The sequence below is a fragment of the Thamnophis sirtalis genome, unplaced genomic scaffold (genome assembly GCF_051295495.1).
Source record: "Thamnophis sirtalis isolate CommonGarterSnake01/CBP01778 unplaced genomic scaffold, rThaSir2_p1.2 scaffold_6, whole genome shotgun sequence".
NCBI classification, from domain to species: domain Eukaryota; kingdom Metazoa; phylum Chordata; class Lepidosauria; order Squamata; family Natricidae; genus Thamnophis; species Thamnophis sirtalis.
The window spans coordinates 56,394,087-56,411,004 of NW_028261386.1; the positions used below are offsets into that span (position 1 = coordinate 56,394,087).

General features: G+C 34.3%; 1 protein-coding gene across 2 annotated transcripts in view; it reads left to right on the forward strand.

Annotated features, from left to right (window-relative positions):
• The window catches only part of KIF6 (kinesin family member 6), a 119,542-nt gene that overhangs the window by 5,476 nt on the left and 97,148 nt on the right, over positions 1 to 16,918 (forward strand). For both annotated transcript variants that reach the window (XM_087717912.1, XM_087717913.1), the window contains exons 3-4: positions 1,449 to 1,523; positions 16,059 to 16,206. In XM_087717912.1, coding sequence (XP_087574038.1) covers positions 1,449 to 1,523; positions 16,059 to 16,206 — 223 coding nt within the window. The remainder of the gene's footprint in view (positions 1 to 1,448; positions 1,524 to 16,058; positions 16,207 to 16,918) is intronic.

Consider the following 16,918-nt stretch of genomic DNA (forward strand, 5'->3'; position numbering starts at 1 on the left):
CCAAAACTGAATGCAGTACTCCAAGTGTGGCCTTATCAATGCATTTTAAATTGGTATTAACACTTCACGTGATCTTGATTCTATCCCTCTGTTTATGCAGCCTAGAACTGTGTTGGCTTTTTGGCAACTGCTGCACACTGCTGGCTCATATTTAAATGGTTGTCCACTAGGACTCCAAGATCCCTTTCACAGTTACTACTGTTGAGCAAGGTACCACCTATACTATACCTGTGCATTTCATTTTTGTTGCCTAAATGTAGAACCTTACTCTTTTCACCATTGAATTTCATTTTATTAGATAGTGCCCAATGTTCAAGTTTTAAAGGAGATCCTTGACCTAAAACACATAGTTCCATGGCCTTAAATATGGCAATTTCTAATTGAAGGAAGGCAATTTCTAATTGAATGCCCTGCACATGGATGTTCCTGCGCAGCCCACATATCTCCATGCCATAGTGATACTTGTATATTCAGATTTTTTCCCCTCCATATCCCCCTCCCCTCCCCCCCATTTCATTACTATTGTCAGTGAAAAGTTTCACTTGGTTCTATAGCAGGAAAGAAGAGATATATGTCTCATTCTTTCCTCCTAGAAAAGAAAATTAATTTTGATTTTATTTTCATTTGTTTTACATGTAAGGAAAAAGGTTCTGTGAACATCATATCGATGGCCCAAATTTTAATATAAGCATCATCATCTATTCCTCTTTCCCTGTTCTCTCTCACCTTCCCAACTAAATAAAAAAAATCTTTTTCAGCACTTCTAATGAAGTGGAATAGGAGCTACAGGTGCCTAGTGATTAAATAAAATCAGTTAGTCTTTAATGTAGCACAATACTCTATTGTCCATTGTAATGGATCAACAGAATGCTTTTAAGTCATTTGCACTTGAACAAAATAGGTTCTTTTAATGGTGGGAGAGCAGAGAGAGAGATAAACATGTATTAAGAAGGTTTTATAGAGATGCTAAAACATTAATAATTTATTGATCTTAGTTTATGGAAATAAGGCATAAGACTTTTAAAGTATTTGACTCGCTGTTAAGTAAGTTCCTTGATGTTGCTTTTCTCTTCCAGAAAAGAAAACTGAAAATAGTTTGCAGTGTTTATATATTCTGTTTTATTTTAGTGTTTCTTAAACATGCTCATGTGTGGGCCCTTGGAAATGTTGATCCCCATGACAGAAGTAAAGTATGTTTGCTTTTTCTTAGCAGTAACATTTTATCACAATATTTTATTGTATATATTTTGTAAGCAGTAGTGTTTAAAGTCCTTTGTGGATTCAGTAGCACAATAATGTAGTGTGGAAAAAGCTACAGGAGAAAATTGTTCAGGATTATGTAAAGCAATGATGTCAACAGTAAACATTGATTTACTTTTAAATAAAAAAAAGAAAATGAATCAAGTATTGTTGAAGATTTTGCATGACTAATTATTTATAATTTGCAGATTTCAGAAAGTATTTGATCAGGAATCAAAACAAGATGATATTTTTGAAACTATTGCCAAGCCAGTTGCAGAATGGTAAGTGTGATTCTTTTTAATGATCCATTTATCTTTTTAATCAATAAAGCCAGTTTGTGATAATGAACATTAGTTTTTTTTAAAAATTGGATGATAGAGTTCTTTGAATAGTTTCTCTTATTCCTTTTTTGGTAAATATTTGATAGCAAAAGGCATATGAGATTCAAAATGATATGCATTTTGTTAAAAATAAAATACCTGATAGAGTCTAATAAAGCAAGATTCACAAGTGAAACAAAGTACAATATAATTTAGTGTATTGTAGTACATAATAGTATGTATACGAGAGCCAGTTTGGTGTAGTAGAGACTGTGCACAAAGCTGGCTGGGAAATTTTGGGACAGTTACTCTCTCAGCCCTAGGAAGAAGCAATCTTAAACTACTGAAAATATTGCTAAGAAGTCTACAAGTTGTCAGCGTTCCAAATATCATCCAGAATTAAATCAGAGTCCAAGGCAGAGCTTTCCTCAAAGTTCCAATTTAATAAGAGAGATATGTTGGCACATCTATGGGAAACCTGAATCTGAAAGCTTCCTGGGGTTCCCATCCAGTTGAAAGTTCATGATCTTGTCCCCACACCCACAAGTCCATCACATGGTCCAAACTTTCTCTGCCACACTGGCATTTTCACCCATCTAGTTCCAGTCAGGTGCAGAGGTACAGAGACAAAGAATGACCTTGGGCTTCTAGAAAGGAATGTTTTATTTTGACAACAACACATTCTACAATTGTACTCCTTACTATTCCCCCTCCCAATTACCCCACTAATGAAACAGCATAGTAAAATGAGAGAGAGTGTGGCAGGCCAAAAATCCTAAAAGGAATATGACTGCAGGTCTGACACAAGTATTTCTCCAGGCAGTTCTCAAGAGTCAAGGCTGACTTGAAAAAAGTGTGTGTGTTTTAATCAAGTATGGGTTAGTGTTGTAAATTCCGTATTCCAAAAAGTTTTGGGAAATATTAGGTTTATATATTGGAAATGTGAAAAAAGATAAATTCACATTTGCAAAGCACATTTATAATTAAAGGGAAATGTGTCTTCATATTAATGGAAAGTAAGTATATCAATCCATTATGCTCATTTTCAGACAATATTCCCTTGAATACAAATTTTGAGATCAAAAAGAAAAGTATGTTTAACTTTCAGAGATTGTATCTAGTTTTGATCAGATATAAGATTACGTACAAGATGGCCATTGGTCTGTTGATATACATAATTTCTTATAATATTTTATAATGTCTTTTTTGTACTTTGATAGGCCTTTATAGGTTTATACGGCATGTCTTGTGCATTGTTTGATCCAGGATGGAACAACTGGTGCATCTTGCACACCTTAGTCTCCATCCTTTTTTTTTCACTTTTCCTACAGCCCATTTTCTCAAATTTTTAGTCTTTGAATTTGCAGTTTTGATTATAGCTGTCTTCTCTTTCTATATTGCCATTCTTATACTATGTATGGTAGATCTAAACTTGCAACAGTTCATTTAGCGACTGTTCAACATTACAGTGGCACTGAAAAATAATCAGGTGTTCTAGTACATTCATTAGCTTTAATATGACCTCTTTCTGACAAAATCTAACTGCATATAGCAGGAATCAGCCAGGACTTGCTACAGTCAGTGAAATAAAGATTAAACTTCTTATATTCTTTTGTTCTCTCCATTTTCTATCTTATAAGAACATCAGTTCAAGGTTCACCTTTTTTATTTTTCAAAATGGTTAACTAGATGTCTCTATGCTACTTTTGAGCAGGAGATAGAGACACACTCTTTCTTGCCATTGTTCTCCTACAACTCATTTGTAGGCATACTGGTCTCAAATCTGCAGTAATACAGAGTCTTCAAACCATCTAACACATAAACTGCTTAAGTTAGTTTATGACTTGCTACCTGGTAGTTGCTCTTGAGAGCATCTTGAGTAAACCTAAAAAAGCAGTACAAAGTATAAATAGGCACATTAATTATAACTTTTTTGATGATGTAAGGATTGTCTATATATGCTTCTCCACCTCTTTGCTTATCCAAATATCTGAGGTAATTTTATCATACAAAAATAGAGCCTTTTTGGTCCAAAATATCTTTGCTTGATTTTGGTATGCTGCATATGTGTGGACTTCAAGTCTCAGAATGCTCAGCAATGGTCATTTTGGCACAGAATTCTGAGAATTTCAATTCATAAAACTAGAAGATTCCCAAATTAGGGAAAGCAATCTAAATACATTATTCTTCTCAGTCTACGAAGTAAAAAAAAAATAACAGTATAAATAAATTGAATACAAATTTGGAAGTAATTCAGAAACTATTCTGATGAATTTATATTTAGTATAATCTTAATTAAGAATTATACAAATTGCATTTCAAATAACACTGATACCATTAGGATAGAACTAAAATGAATTTTATGACTTTTGCTTTTTATATCAACAGATAACAATTCAAAGACCTTGGCCTTCTCTGAAGAGCTTTGAATGCCTAGAGACAGAAATCCCATTTCATTCTATGACAATTGGATACTTTCTATTCTTATGATATATATTTTGTCAAATGAAGGAGATAGAAATCACTGGAATATGTTCTGATAATGTTTTGTACAGCACAATGTTTGCAAGTGCACTTTGATAAACATCTCTGCACAATCTTTTTATCCTGTGCAAATTACATGTTTCTTGAAGCATAACCAATTTTTATTGCAATAAGAAGTCAAGCTAGTTGTGGATATGGAGAGCATTTTCTTCTGTTTTCTTGTGGATTGAGTAAAGCGTATTCAGAACAAAGCTGTTTTGGGCTCAGTAATAATATAAATGGATAGCTCAAATATCATTTGAAACCATTTTAATTTTTCAGTTAAATTCTTTATTTTGTTCATTGTTCATATTGAGGGATCCTTGGTGCTTTCTGAGCTTGGTTGTTTTCTTGCAAACATTTCATTACCCAAGCTAGGTCTAGCACTGATGATGTTACCTAGTTTGGGTAATGAAATGTTTTTGAAAAGTTCAAAAAGCACCAAGGACCCCTCATTTAAACCATGAGCTATAAATATTCTTCATTATTCGTATTCATATTTGAGAATGCAAGGATCCTCTTATATCTAATTCTTCCAAACATGACTTTTCACTCTCTTTGGAGATGCAGTAAACAGTGATAGTTCAGAAAGAACACATAATTTATAAGAACAATGTTGCAACAGCTAGTACATACTTCTGAAGTTATATTGCTTGTTTCCAAACTTCTGTTCTTTTTTTAATAATAAAATTGCAGGATGTGTTCACTTCTTAGTAATTTCAGTAATTTCAGTTTTATTGCAACATATCTTGTTATCTCAACAATGCTTTGTAAGTGCTATTTTAAAATAACATCGTGTACACATAATTTCAAAATATTTTATTTACAATGCTTTCATATTGTAGTGGTGTTTGCTAATAATATATTTTGGCTGTTTTTATTTATATTCAAATATGTCAAAATTCCTCGTTAAAATTAATTGTTGCTATTTTGGTATCGTGTAGTTCCTCACGAGGATTTTTTAGATTACAAAAACAGATTCATTATTAATTTGGTAGCTCATTAACTGAACATATTCCTGAAGAAAAAAAGGATCAGTAAGGGAAGGAGGAGCTTTGCTGATCTATTTCCAGGAAAATAACAAAGCAGAAATGTCAGTGAAGTTTCTCAAAACATTCCAAAGCTATTTGTTGTATGATTACATGGAAAGTGAAATTACAACAAAATATATCCAAAGCAATAGCAGAACAATAAAAGAAGGAACATATATGACATTAATTATAGATTTAGATTGCTGGCATAATGTGTTCATTTTTTCTCCTTTTTGTATTTCTTTGAACTTTTTTCTCTGTTGTAATATATAGTTTGTTTTAATGTTTAAGGTTGCAATTTACTCTGGTTGGGAGTTAAATCCCACTGAACATACTGTTTCTGTTTAGAATTTCAGAGTTAGTTATTTCTGACTAGTAGTGGGCTTTTACTGCCTGTTTTAGACCACTTAAATTTTACTAGCCACATTTAAAAGGGCTCACTAGATACCAAAAATAGCAATAACACTTAGAAAGCACTGTGAAGCGGTATATAAATATAAGTAGTTTACAGAGTCAGCATATTGTCCCCAACCATCTGAGTCCTCATTTTACCGACCTCGGAAGGATGGAAGCTGAGTCAACCTTGAGCTAGTAGGAATCAAACTGCTGAATTTGTGGCAGCCAGCAGTCAGCAGAAGTAGCCTGCAGTATTGCATTCTCTAAACACTGCGCCACCATGGCTCTATCCTTTCTCTCGAGACATTATAGGTTTTGTCCAGTGTTATAATTCTATGTTGTTTTTCAATGTGCTTTTGAAAAAGTTGATCACCAGTTTCTATTTTAGTATTAGTAAATTAGTAAATTGTTAGATTCTCCAAACTCAGATCCAAGGATCAAAAGTGGGTTTTGTCACATGAACCTGACCAATCACAACTCACTGAGATGTCAAATATATATTTTTATAACTTTGAAACAAAACTTAAGTATTTTGTTCAGTGAGGAAAATGTAGTTGCATGTGATTTTTTTCTACTTTTGTAGTGTTGTGGGATAAAATTATATGTATTATTGGCATTCATTGGAATTGCCCAATAACCAAAGCTAAAATAAAAATTTGTATAAAAGTATGATTTTATATTTTGATTTATAAATTTAATGCAGCAAATTATAGATGACAAAGGCATAATCCCACTGTATTTATATTTGGGGGGTGGGAGGGAGGTGGTGTTACTAATCTAATTCCTATTTAGTGGACTAATATTGCTACTCCTTTGAAAGTCCTAAGAATATTGTTCTTAAAATGGAGATATATCTTTCTGTATATCTATCAATATATCTGTATATCTAGAGAAATAGAAATGAAGCACAGCATGATGTATTAGTTTTTGTCAATCCAATTATTTATTTATTGCAGACACTACAGTACCTTCAAAGAAGCCAAACCATAGCTATGTACCTGATATGACCAGATGGAGTATATAGAAATCAAATTGAATATATTGTTGGTACAAAGAGGTAGAATGGCACAGGGGTGTCTGTGGTACAGCATACAAAAAGCTTACAATCTCCTTGCACTTACATTCCAAGTCAAGATTGTCAAATGAGAGTCAAAGTCAAAGTGGGAGAACAGAACTAACCAGTTTCCATGATATGATTTTGAACATATAATCACAATTTTCAAAGATAACATTGGAAATTATTTTGAAGTTCTGAACTTTGTTAAATAGAGAACCAGAAGAACCGTGGAATGAAATTTTTAAAATTATTAAGGAAGAATGTGAAGATTGCCAAAGAACAAGAAACAAAAAAAAATAGATATCAGAACAAATGGTGAATGTTGTCTAGAATGTTGTCTATGTTGTCTACATCCCAAGAGAGAGTTCTTAGAAGAACTTTTAGAGAGCTGTTAGAAAAAATAAGAAGCAGTATTCTCATGACATCTGTAAAGATATTGAAAATGGAAAAAGAAAATCTTTCAAAAGATTTCCAAACTCAGGAGGTTCCAACTTTGAATTGGTATGCTAAAGGATGCTAATAAATAGATAATAATAGATTCACAGTTGATCAAACGCAGATGGATTGAATACACTGTAATTTTCTACAGTATAGAATGTTAACATGTTACATTAGAAGATATTCCCGATTTACAAAAATTGAAAAGAACTGGAAGTACCGTTTTAAACTAACACATTTTAATTGTTATCAAAAAAATAACTTCTGATTTTTGATTAGAATTCCTATTTATAAGAATTACTACTACTAGAAGATGAACTGATATTAGCCCTATGGCAAGCAATGGACTCATAATCTGTAATTGTTATAATCTATGCCAACAAAACTGGAAAATTTAAGAAACTGCAGAAACTATTGTACAATATCCCAAATCTCAATTACTAGCAAAATAATGCTTAGGATCATCCTACAGAAATTAGAATCCTACATGGAAAGAAAGATGCTAGCTGATTTTAGAAAATGTTAAGGAATATCCATATGTACTTCATTGATTATAGAATGACCTTAAATTGTGTTGATCATGTGAAACTATAGAACAAAAGATCTGTGCTTAGGAAAATGGGAATCTTAGAACACTGCATTGTCCTTGTGCAAAATCTGTACACAAAATAGGAAATCACAATCTGTAATAAACATGGTGAAACAGACTGTTTTCAGATTGGGAAAGGAGTAAAAATAGTGAGGACAGTATTTTAATAGCTAAAAATATAAAGGATTTGGAAGGTCTGGAAATGAAATTCAAGGAGCACAATGAAAAGAAGTGGGACTGAGATTAAACATAAAGAAAATCAAACTAATAACCGGTAAAGTAACCAGAACTGACAATAAAAATATTGAAGTGGTGGAGAGCCTGTGTCTTTTTGGATTAACTGTTAACAGTCAAGAAAATAGCAGTCAAGAAAAATGCCAAAGTCTCTTGTGGTAGAGCCTTAAAACCCAGTTGAGTCAAACATGTCCAGGCTCAATTATCCTATTTCAGACACATGTGAAGACTAATCTTTCTTGAGAATTCTAAAGAGACAGGAAAGAAGGAAGTAAATAGAAGACATGCAGCTGCAAGGTACATGGACTTGATTATAGTGGCAATGAGTGCATCATTGAAAGCTCTGAAAGGGCATATTGGGTACAGACCATCCTGGAGAAGAAGTTTATAGGTGGTCACTAAGAGTACACATCGACTCATGGCCCATTGTCAAACTATTAAGTGTCAGCAGGTGGCAGCACTTGGCTGACCTAGGCTTCAAAATTACAATGGTTTGCTTAGAACCTAAATGGGAAGTACACCAAGCTAGGCAAAATTCGGGGGGGGGGGGGGTCACAGAATAAAGGCAAAAGCAAATCATTTATGAATGTCAATCAAACTGTATGTGAAGATTCAAAGGAGATTTCATATCTGTTGGAGCATATATTTGGATATTCAGATAATACATGAATTTTTTTGCTTTTACTATGCATGCTTGTGTAGGAGAAAATGTGTCATTCTTTGTTGTCTTCTCCCACAAAGAACAGTTATTTCCCATTATTCTTTGTTCATTGTCCCAGCCATTCAGCTGCGGTGAAGCATATCACATTTTCCATCCACTTGAGCTTGTTTTGCGGCTCGATTAAGTGCAGCTGTAGCATGTTGATTCTGGATACGTAGGTGCTTTTTGCTAGTATAATAGGTTGCTGGGTGATTTAACTGGCAGACAAAAAGATTTCCAACACAGTGGCTGCCTGAAAAAAAGGCTCTTGATATACATGCTACCTGAATAGTTAAAAATTGGAACAAACTGACAATTTTCCAATTTTAGATCTCTTAATGCTTCTGTTGTTTTCCACTGCAAATTTTTCTGAAATAAGACCTAATTTCACATTATGCTTACACAGTATTTAAAACAATATATTTGTAACCTGACTTAGATTACTTTGTCTCAAATATTCTAAATAAATTTATGGTTACACATTTATTATAGCACATTTCAACTAGAATAATTGTAATCTAAGCTTTTTTTTAAAAAAAAAAAATAGCACCTTAAAGTGGAAACACTGAACATAGGTATACTATAAATATATAGCCATAGATTAGTTCTCAGTGTTTGATTGCACTGGTTTCTTAATCGTATCTTGGTCTATAATTATATTTATCAGAATCTCTTTGAAGGAAAAAGACTGGTTTGCCAGCTCCATCTCACACAATGGTATGCAAACAAAGCTTGCTACTAAATCTCTTGTCATTCCATACTTTTTTTTTTCTCCAACTGGGATTTCCCACACTGTAGATTTGGCTGTGAATTAGGCCTGATGATTTGTCTCAAAATATATTCTGACTGGGATAATCCTAAAATAATGGTTCAGATCTCATGTGAGCCTAGCAAAGCACACATGGCTTCAGTGCATATGTAGTCTTTTTTTTAATGTAGAAGAAAAAGAAGTTACAGTATTATAGATCTTGTGTTTCTGAATCTTGTGTTTCTAAATTGAAATAAAATATATTCTTGCTTTGGGAACTACTAAGAAGCTGCCTGCATTATGTTAGTTCTAGGCTATGGCTCAAGTGTTGAGGAACAGTGATATACTGGAAAGAATCATCATTCTTGATCTTTTTATATCTCTTGGTTGACATGGTGAACTGATGAAATTTTATACCAGATAAACATGCATCACATCCTTATTCTTATTAGTATAGGTGGTTTAACATAGAAGTTTGTAGAATCTATTTAAAAGCATAGTGGAGGAGGAAAATAATGCCTTTTTTGAATGCCACTTTACATGATTATAGGGTTTTATTTTAGCAAGTTTTAAGTTTGTTTTCTTTTCTCCTTTTAAATTTTGGCAAAGCAAAGTGTCAGAACTATTGGATTAAAATAGTTATGAACCTGCAGATACGAATCTGCATCAAAAATCTGCTTTTATCAAATTTTTATTGTAAGATATTTTTTAAAAACATTTAAGCAGAAATGCGACAAATTGCAGCTGCCCCTTCCATTAAAGTTATATACAGCGTGACAAGTCAGATTTACAAAATGTTTGGAAATACTATTTTTATCTCCCATGTCACTTTACTTTCTCCTCCATCACTTTTAAATGTTTCACACATTTAAAATTGTTTAAAGGAAAACAGAAAGCACTGCACCTCTTTTTCCATACTACTTGCTATCAGAGGTGGTATTCAGCAAGTTTTGACCAGTTCTGGAGAACCGGAAGCAGAAATTTTGAGTAGTTCGGAGGACCGGTAAATACCATCTCTGGCTCTGCCCCCATCTATTTTTTCCCTCCCAAGTCCCATCTGATCCAGAGGGAATGGGGATTTTGCAGTAACCTTCCCCTGGAGTGGGGTAGGAATGGAAATTTTACAGTATCCTTCCCCTACCACGCCTTTCAAGCCACGTCACAGCAGTAAACAGTACAAAAATAATTTGTAACATTTCTTCTTAACTAAGGGAATGTTTATCTACAATTCAAATCAAATCAAATAGAGCCAGTGGCATAATGGTTAAGATATTTGAACAGTAAAATGAAGGTCTATCTTCAGCTACAGAAGCTCACTGGATTATTTTGGGGGAAGACTTCCCACAATATTTTCCACTCTGAAATCTTGAATGAAAGGCAGGATAGAAATCAAATAAAGGCAATAAATATTTAACTGCAGTTCTTTTCCATATGTTTAAGTGGAGTTCTTTACTTGGAAACTTAAATTTGTCATAAACATTACTATTGGAAAGTATCATGCCAAAATCATTGTATGTAGAGGATTGTAGATAATATTGATGAAGGAAGGAAGATATTAAAGAAGAAGATAACTCACACCTAGGAAAGGAGGGGCCATGAGAAAGAGATTAAAAATAAGCGTACCTTGATTCTGGACAGTGGGGCGGGGGGGGGGGGGAGGGAAATTCTGGCAGGTCTTCAAAACTATGTTATACTTGACAGCAGTATTGTTCCAGCAGTTCTTGTAATATGTTTCTTGATCTGACCTACTTTGAAAGAATGATATTACAGATCCAAAAATCTTCTATGATGGGCCAAATGAAAATCAAAAGTTGTGAAAAAAATCTTAGGAAATATTAATACTTGGTCTATTTATTTTATGGAGATTTGCATGCTCATAGCTTCCTAATTCCCTGTGTACAAGTTTGAAATACTTCTAGATTTGATTACTGATTCATTAAAAGCAAAGTTTCTCCTTTCCCATAATTTCATTATTAAAATCAGTATAAATAGTTCAATTGAAATTAATAACATGTATCAGATGTTTAAGATGTATTTAAAATAATTCATTGGTTTTAGATATAACATGCTTGCTTTTATGGCACCCAAGTTATAGCAAATGAGCCCAAGATTGCTCGAATTACAGAAAGCCAGCCCAAGGTTGCTCTTCTACAATGGTGACTTCATGTGGGGTTGCTAGGCTCTTATTTTTATTACTTTTGATTTCTGTTTAAAATAGTAGGTTTATTTTAAACATTTATATCAGTACTCCCTTATTTCTACAAATGTTTACTGGTGGGATCTACTTTGGGACCAAATCAGTTAACCATGTTTGGAATATTAGATTTTCACTTAAAGATGTTTAGTCTCTGAATGTATTATACAGGTGAATTAGGTATATGTTATTGAGGAATATTTATCTCTAGAGTCTTCGCAAAATCATATTAGTAGCTCTGTCATTAGTATAGCCAGGCTCAAACTTATAAACTTTTAAAGATAGAATACTATAATGTTGCAAATGTTTATTTCAGTTTGTTTTAACAAGGTGTTCTGGGGGGATTGTAGGTGTTTGTTATTTTTTTGTCTGATGGGTCATTAATTTAATCTTTTTAAAAGAAAACATTGTGGTTTTCACAATATAGTATTTAGAAATTGAACCTATTGTATGCATGGGATAGAAATAATATAGTTGATAGGCTCCTGTTTCTAGACTGTCACTTTCTATTTTTCTACACTCTTTCTTCTAATTCATTACCCTTTTTCGATGGAGATTAATTGGAAAATTTGCCAGTTTAACCAAATGAATGTTGAAAAACCTATCTTTTCCTATTCTCAGAAGAACATGATTATATTTATTAGATTTCCAGTTTCATGCTGTCCTTTCATCCATTGCATATTGGTGATAACCAACTGAGTTATTTCATCATATTCCTTCAAAAAGAAACCTTATGTATATCAGCTTTAAATTTGGTAACTTTCAAATCTTTATTTCAGTGACTAATAATCCTTTATACTATATAAATAAATAGTCTTGCAAATTATTTAAACAAACATAACCATAAACAGAAAGAGAGAATGCATTTGGATCCAAATAAGGTACTATTGTAGGAAAATATGGTAGATTTGTGTGTGAAATACAAAAACATTGGCTAATCTTTCTTACAGGGATTGGAATTAAGCTATTTTAGATATATGTGGGAAAGGTATAAAATTAAATGAGTTTATTTAGGTTAATTTAAACTGAATTAATCTCTAACATGAAATACAAATTGAGCCAGTGTATCTGAAAAAATTAACATTTCTTGCTGTACTCTTTATGTGTGGAAAACTCTAGGTTGGGAAAAGAGGAAGGGAGGAAGGGTTCTGATACTGCATTTTCAAATGTAGAGGAATGTTAATATAACGTATTGGCACCAACTTCATTTTTCATAATTCTTTAACTTTTTTTCTGAAGTTTAGTAGGCTTTTTTGCCTTGGAATAGGTCTATGAGATAAACCATTTTCATAAAGCTCCCTTGTCCGAAAATAGAGGTAACAATAAAGTTAATAATTTCCCCCTATCTACGTATTTGAAGATTGCCCTTATACCAAAATTATTGCATTCATTTTTTTTAAAATACCAGCTTTCTCCAGCTATAAAGGTTTTAGAGTTGGAATCAGTCATTTTGAGGAAAGACAGAGCTGTTATGTAAACATGAAACAGATGTTTACAACTCCAAAGGCTGGGAAGGGAATAGCTAAAATCTGTTGACTCAGAGAGGAAGGAGGCAAAAGTCAGGATTTAAACTCTGGGCTTAACATGAAAAATACTGATGCCTATGTACAGTAATTGTTCCCTTTAGCAGTAAAGAATCTTATCTAACCATGTTGAATCTGTGAAAATTTTGTTCTTACTCAAGGTAGAATTGAGTTTCTAGTAGCTGGTTTTTATTTTTGTGCCTAGAGCGAAGTCTGATACCAGTTAGGTACATCAAGATGTGGAGACTGGCTCCCAAAATTTCTCACCCAACATATTTTTATGGAAATTTTTGGGAATACATTTTTGGCTCGCGTGCCATAAGGGGGGAGCACAGGGGGGTCGTGCACGGGTGTGCTGCACCCATAATGCAATGCATGACCCCCCCCAGTGCATATGCGTGCATGAGAGGCGAGACCCCACCCCATTTTTTCATGTTTTTTCACCCTCCCCAGGCTCCAGAGGCTTTATAGGAGCCTGGGAAGGGCGAAAACAGCCTCCTCTGCACCCCTGGAGGCCCTCCGAAGGCTTCAAGGACCTTCAGGAGGCTTCCCTGAAGCCTCCGGAGGACTAAAAAGAACCCTACGAGCGAACCCACGAGGGCTGTTTTTTTTGCGCTCTGGAGGCTTCAGGGAAGTTCCTGCAGCCTCCGGAGGGCCTTGGGGGGGGGCTCTTTTTGCCCTCCCCAGGCTCCTATAAAGCCTCTGGAGCTTGGGGAGGGCAAAAAATGGCTTTTAAAAAGGGTGAACTCAGCTGGCCAGCGTGCACATGTATGCTGGCCAGCTGACAGGGCAACGCCTTGCTTGCCCTAATTAATGGCTCCGTGTGCCACCTATGGCCCGCGTGCCATAGGTTCACCATCCCGGTGCTATAGAGTTTAGGGAGATTTCACACTTGTTTTAAAATGCGTAAAACATGTGTTTGGTTGCCACAATGTAACAAAGATGTTGAGATTCTAGAAAGCATGCAGAGAGTACCACTGTACTGTAGTTTCATTTGTTCCTGATGTATAAACAAGTACTTCCCCAAAAGCTGCTAACCACATGTTAACAAGCCCAGCTTTGTGACAAGTAACTAGGGTTGATTAGTAACTCTCCATTCTGTGTGTTTGAAATTGACAAGACTGTAAGCAGTTACAAGCAGAAGGCTTTTGCTTCTATTGGACTATAGCACATTTCTGCAGTTGAAAACCTATTTTTGATGCTGTAATGTGTAATATTATATTAATATCCATATAAGTCAGTCAGTCCATCCGTCTGTCCACCTGTCCATCCATCCATCTATCCATCTATGCCTAATTCTTTTTTCACCGGTTGTTTACTGTAATTTTTGTTGCTAATGCCAAGAAAGTTAAATAGTGTGTCCTCTATTCCTCTTCTACCATTTGTTCTTCTTTCCAATTGTCCATGTTCACATTTGCCTGTTCAGATTTCTGATAACTCTTTAACTAGCTGCAGTTCATCTTCAGATTTATTTAGAAAGTGTCATGCTAACCGATATAGCCCACTAGATTTATCAACTGATGTGGAAAACATTTTTTCCCTGACTTATTGTTTAGAGCTTATAACTAAAAAGATAAAACTACTTGGAGTAAAAAACAAACAAACCCCTGTTTGATTAATGAAATGCAATAGTCCAAAATATCATGTTCTGATTAAGCGAAAGATAACCAGCCACTATTTCATTCAACATTGCTTGAAAATAGGCAATAACTTTCTTCCAAACTAAGGTACAATCCTTGCCTAGTAATCAGGCAGAAAACAAATGTCTGAAAATTCTGGTATTTTTGTTATGAGTGGTTCTGACTTTCTTTGGCATCTTGTATGTTTTTCTTTGACATTTTGCTATTGTAGATTACTCTTAGCCATTTGGCAAATGCTTAGGCTTCCAAATAAATGAGTTGGAGGCCTTTGCCTTTTTCATGGCACCAGACTGGAAGCTGATTTGTATAAGGCCCCATTCTCCTAGAAAGGAAGATTTTGTTTTTTAAAGACTGACCTATTTAAAACTCTTCTCATATGAAGTACAAACATAAATATTACTTTTTTCCACTTATACATAACATATGCCAACTCTGAGCTGAGTAAATTTGGTACAATGTCTGTATAAAATTGGACAAAGTTCTGAACAGGATAATTGTGCCTTGATTATATTGTCAAACCTATGTTCTTCACTTACGGATGATTGGAAAAAAAATATACTAGGGAACTTTTGCTAGCTACAGTCCTGCTTGCACAGAATTCTATCATTTTCCATATAAAGACCTGGAGATTTTATAAATGCCATGTTACAGGTGGCCTGTTTTGTGTTTTAGAACCTTTGGTCTCTCAGATATTACTGGACTATATTTTCTAACACACCTTACTGTTCCACCTAATGGAAATTATAATTCAGAAATACACCAGAAATCAGAGGTCATTGTGGGTATACAATTAGGCAGGGCATATTTTGGAAATATTATGGTGCATGCATCTAATCATGGATGTAGATTATGTTTGCAAGTTTTTGACTGAAGTTTAATTGTTTTGCCATCTGCAGAGGCTGCATGATCCTGGAAAAGATTAAGTTGCTTTAACGAGGTGTAAGCAGATGCCACATTTGTGTGATCCCTGCATATCCCAAAGCACATTTTTCAGAACTGAATCTGAAGTACTGTGCAACTCTAGTATAATTACTGAGTATGATAAACAAATGTACTCAGCATGCCTGGTATTTAATTGTAAACTTTTTTGGAATGTTTGCTTGGCTAAAGAAAATATAATATCACATTTAGCAACAAAAAATTAATGATTATTTATTTTAAAAAGAGAGCCAGTTTGATGTAGTGGTAAAGGTATCAGACAAGACATTGGGAGAACATGTGCTTTTGGGCGACTTTTGGCCAGTTGTTCTGTCACTTAGGCCAAATCACCTCACAGGGATTTTGGCGAAAATAGGAGGAGGAAGCATTATGTATGCTACCTTGATTTGTACAAATATAGATGGAATAAAAATCAAAGAAATTATTAACAGCAGATTGAAAATGTACAAATTTACATATATGCACATTTTGTCTCCATTTTCAGTGCTCTGTCTGGTTATAATGGAACTATATTTGCCTATGGACAAACTGGCAGTGGCAAGACTTTTACAATCACTGGGGGAGCAGAACGTTACAGTGATCGGGGGATAATTCCACGGACCCTGTCTTACATATTTCAGAGGTTGCAAAAGGTACAGGCCATTATTTTGTCCTTTTCATTTAAGAATAACTTCTTTACAGAAATATACAATTATGTAAATAAATTTATTTCTGTAGCCTCAAGAAGTTTAAGATTCTATATATTTAACAGGAAATCAAAGGTCTAAAAATTGTCAAGTTGCAACTGTTATTTTAATAGAAGAGAATATCTCTACTTGTAGAGTCCTTGTAGATATTTCATTACCTGACTAGATAACAACAATAATACTAGCACTCTCTAATAATGTTACTTGGTTGGGTAAGGAAATGTCTACAAGCAAACAACCCAGCTCAGAGAGCACCAAGGACTCCAAGATGTTTTTTTTTATACAGGAATGGTATTGTATCACAGAAACCTGGCTTAAAGTTTTAAGTCAGCCTGGCATCATTCAGTTTGTATGGCCACCTGCTCAACAGTTTGTATTAAAATTAGATTAATATTAATTTATGTGACATTTATTTAAAACTGTAGTACAATTAATGCCTGAGTTTACAACAGCTCAGAAGATCTGAGTCTCCTTTGCTATGAAGGAGCAGGTGTAGTCTTGCAAGACAGAAAGCACGCCCAGATGAACTAATTTTAGTTTATTGTGAGGGTACATTAACAATATCTTGCAATACATTTCTCCCCCATCATCGTCTACAGCCCAAGAAGTATGCCATGCCCACATTCCTTCTGCAGACAAAGCTGCTTCTTATCTGAAT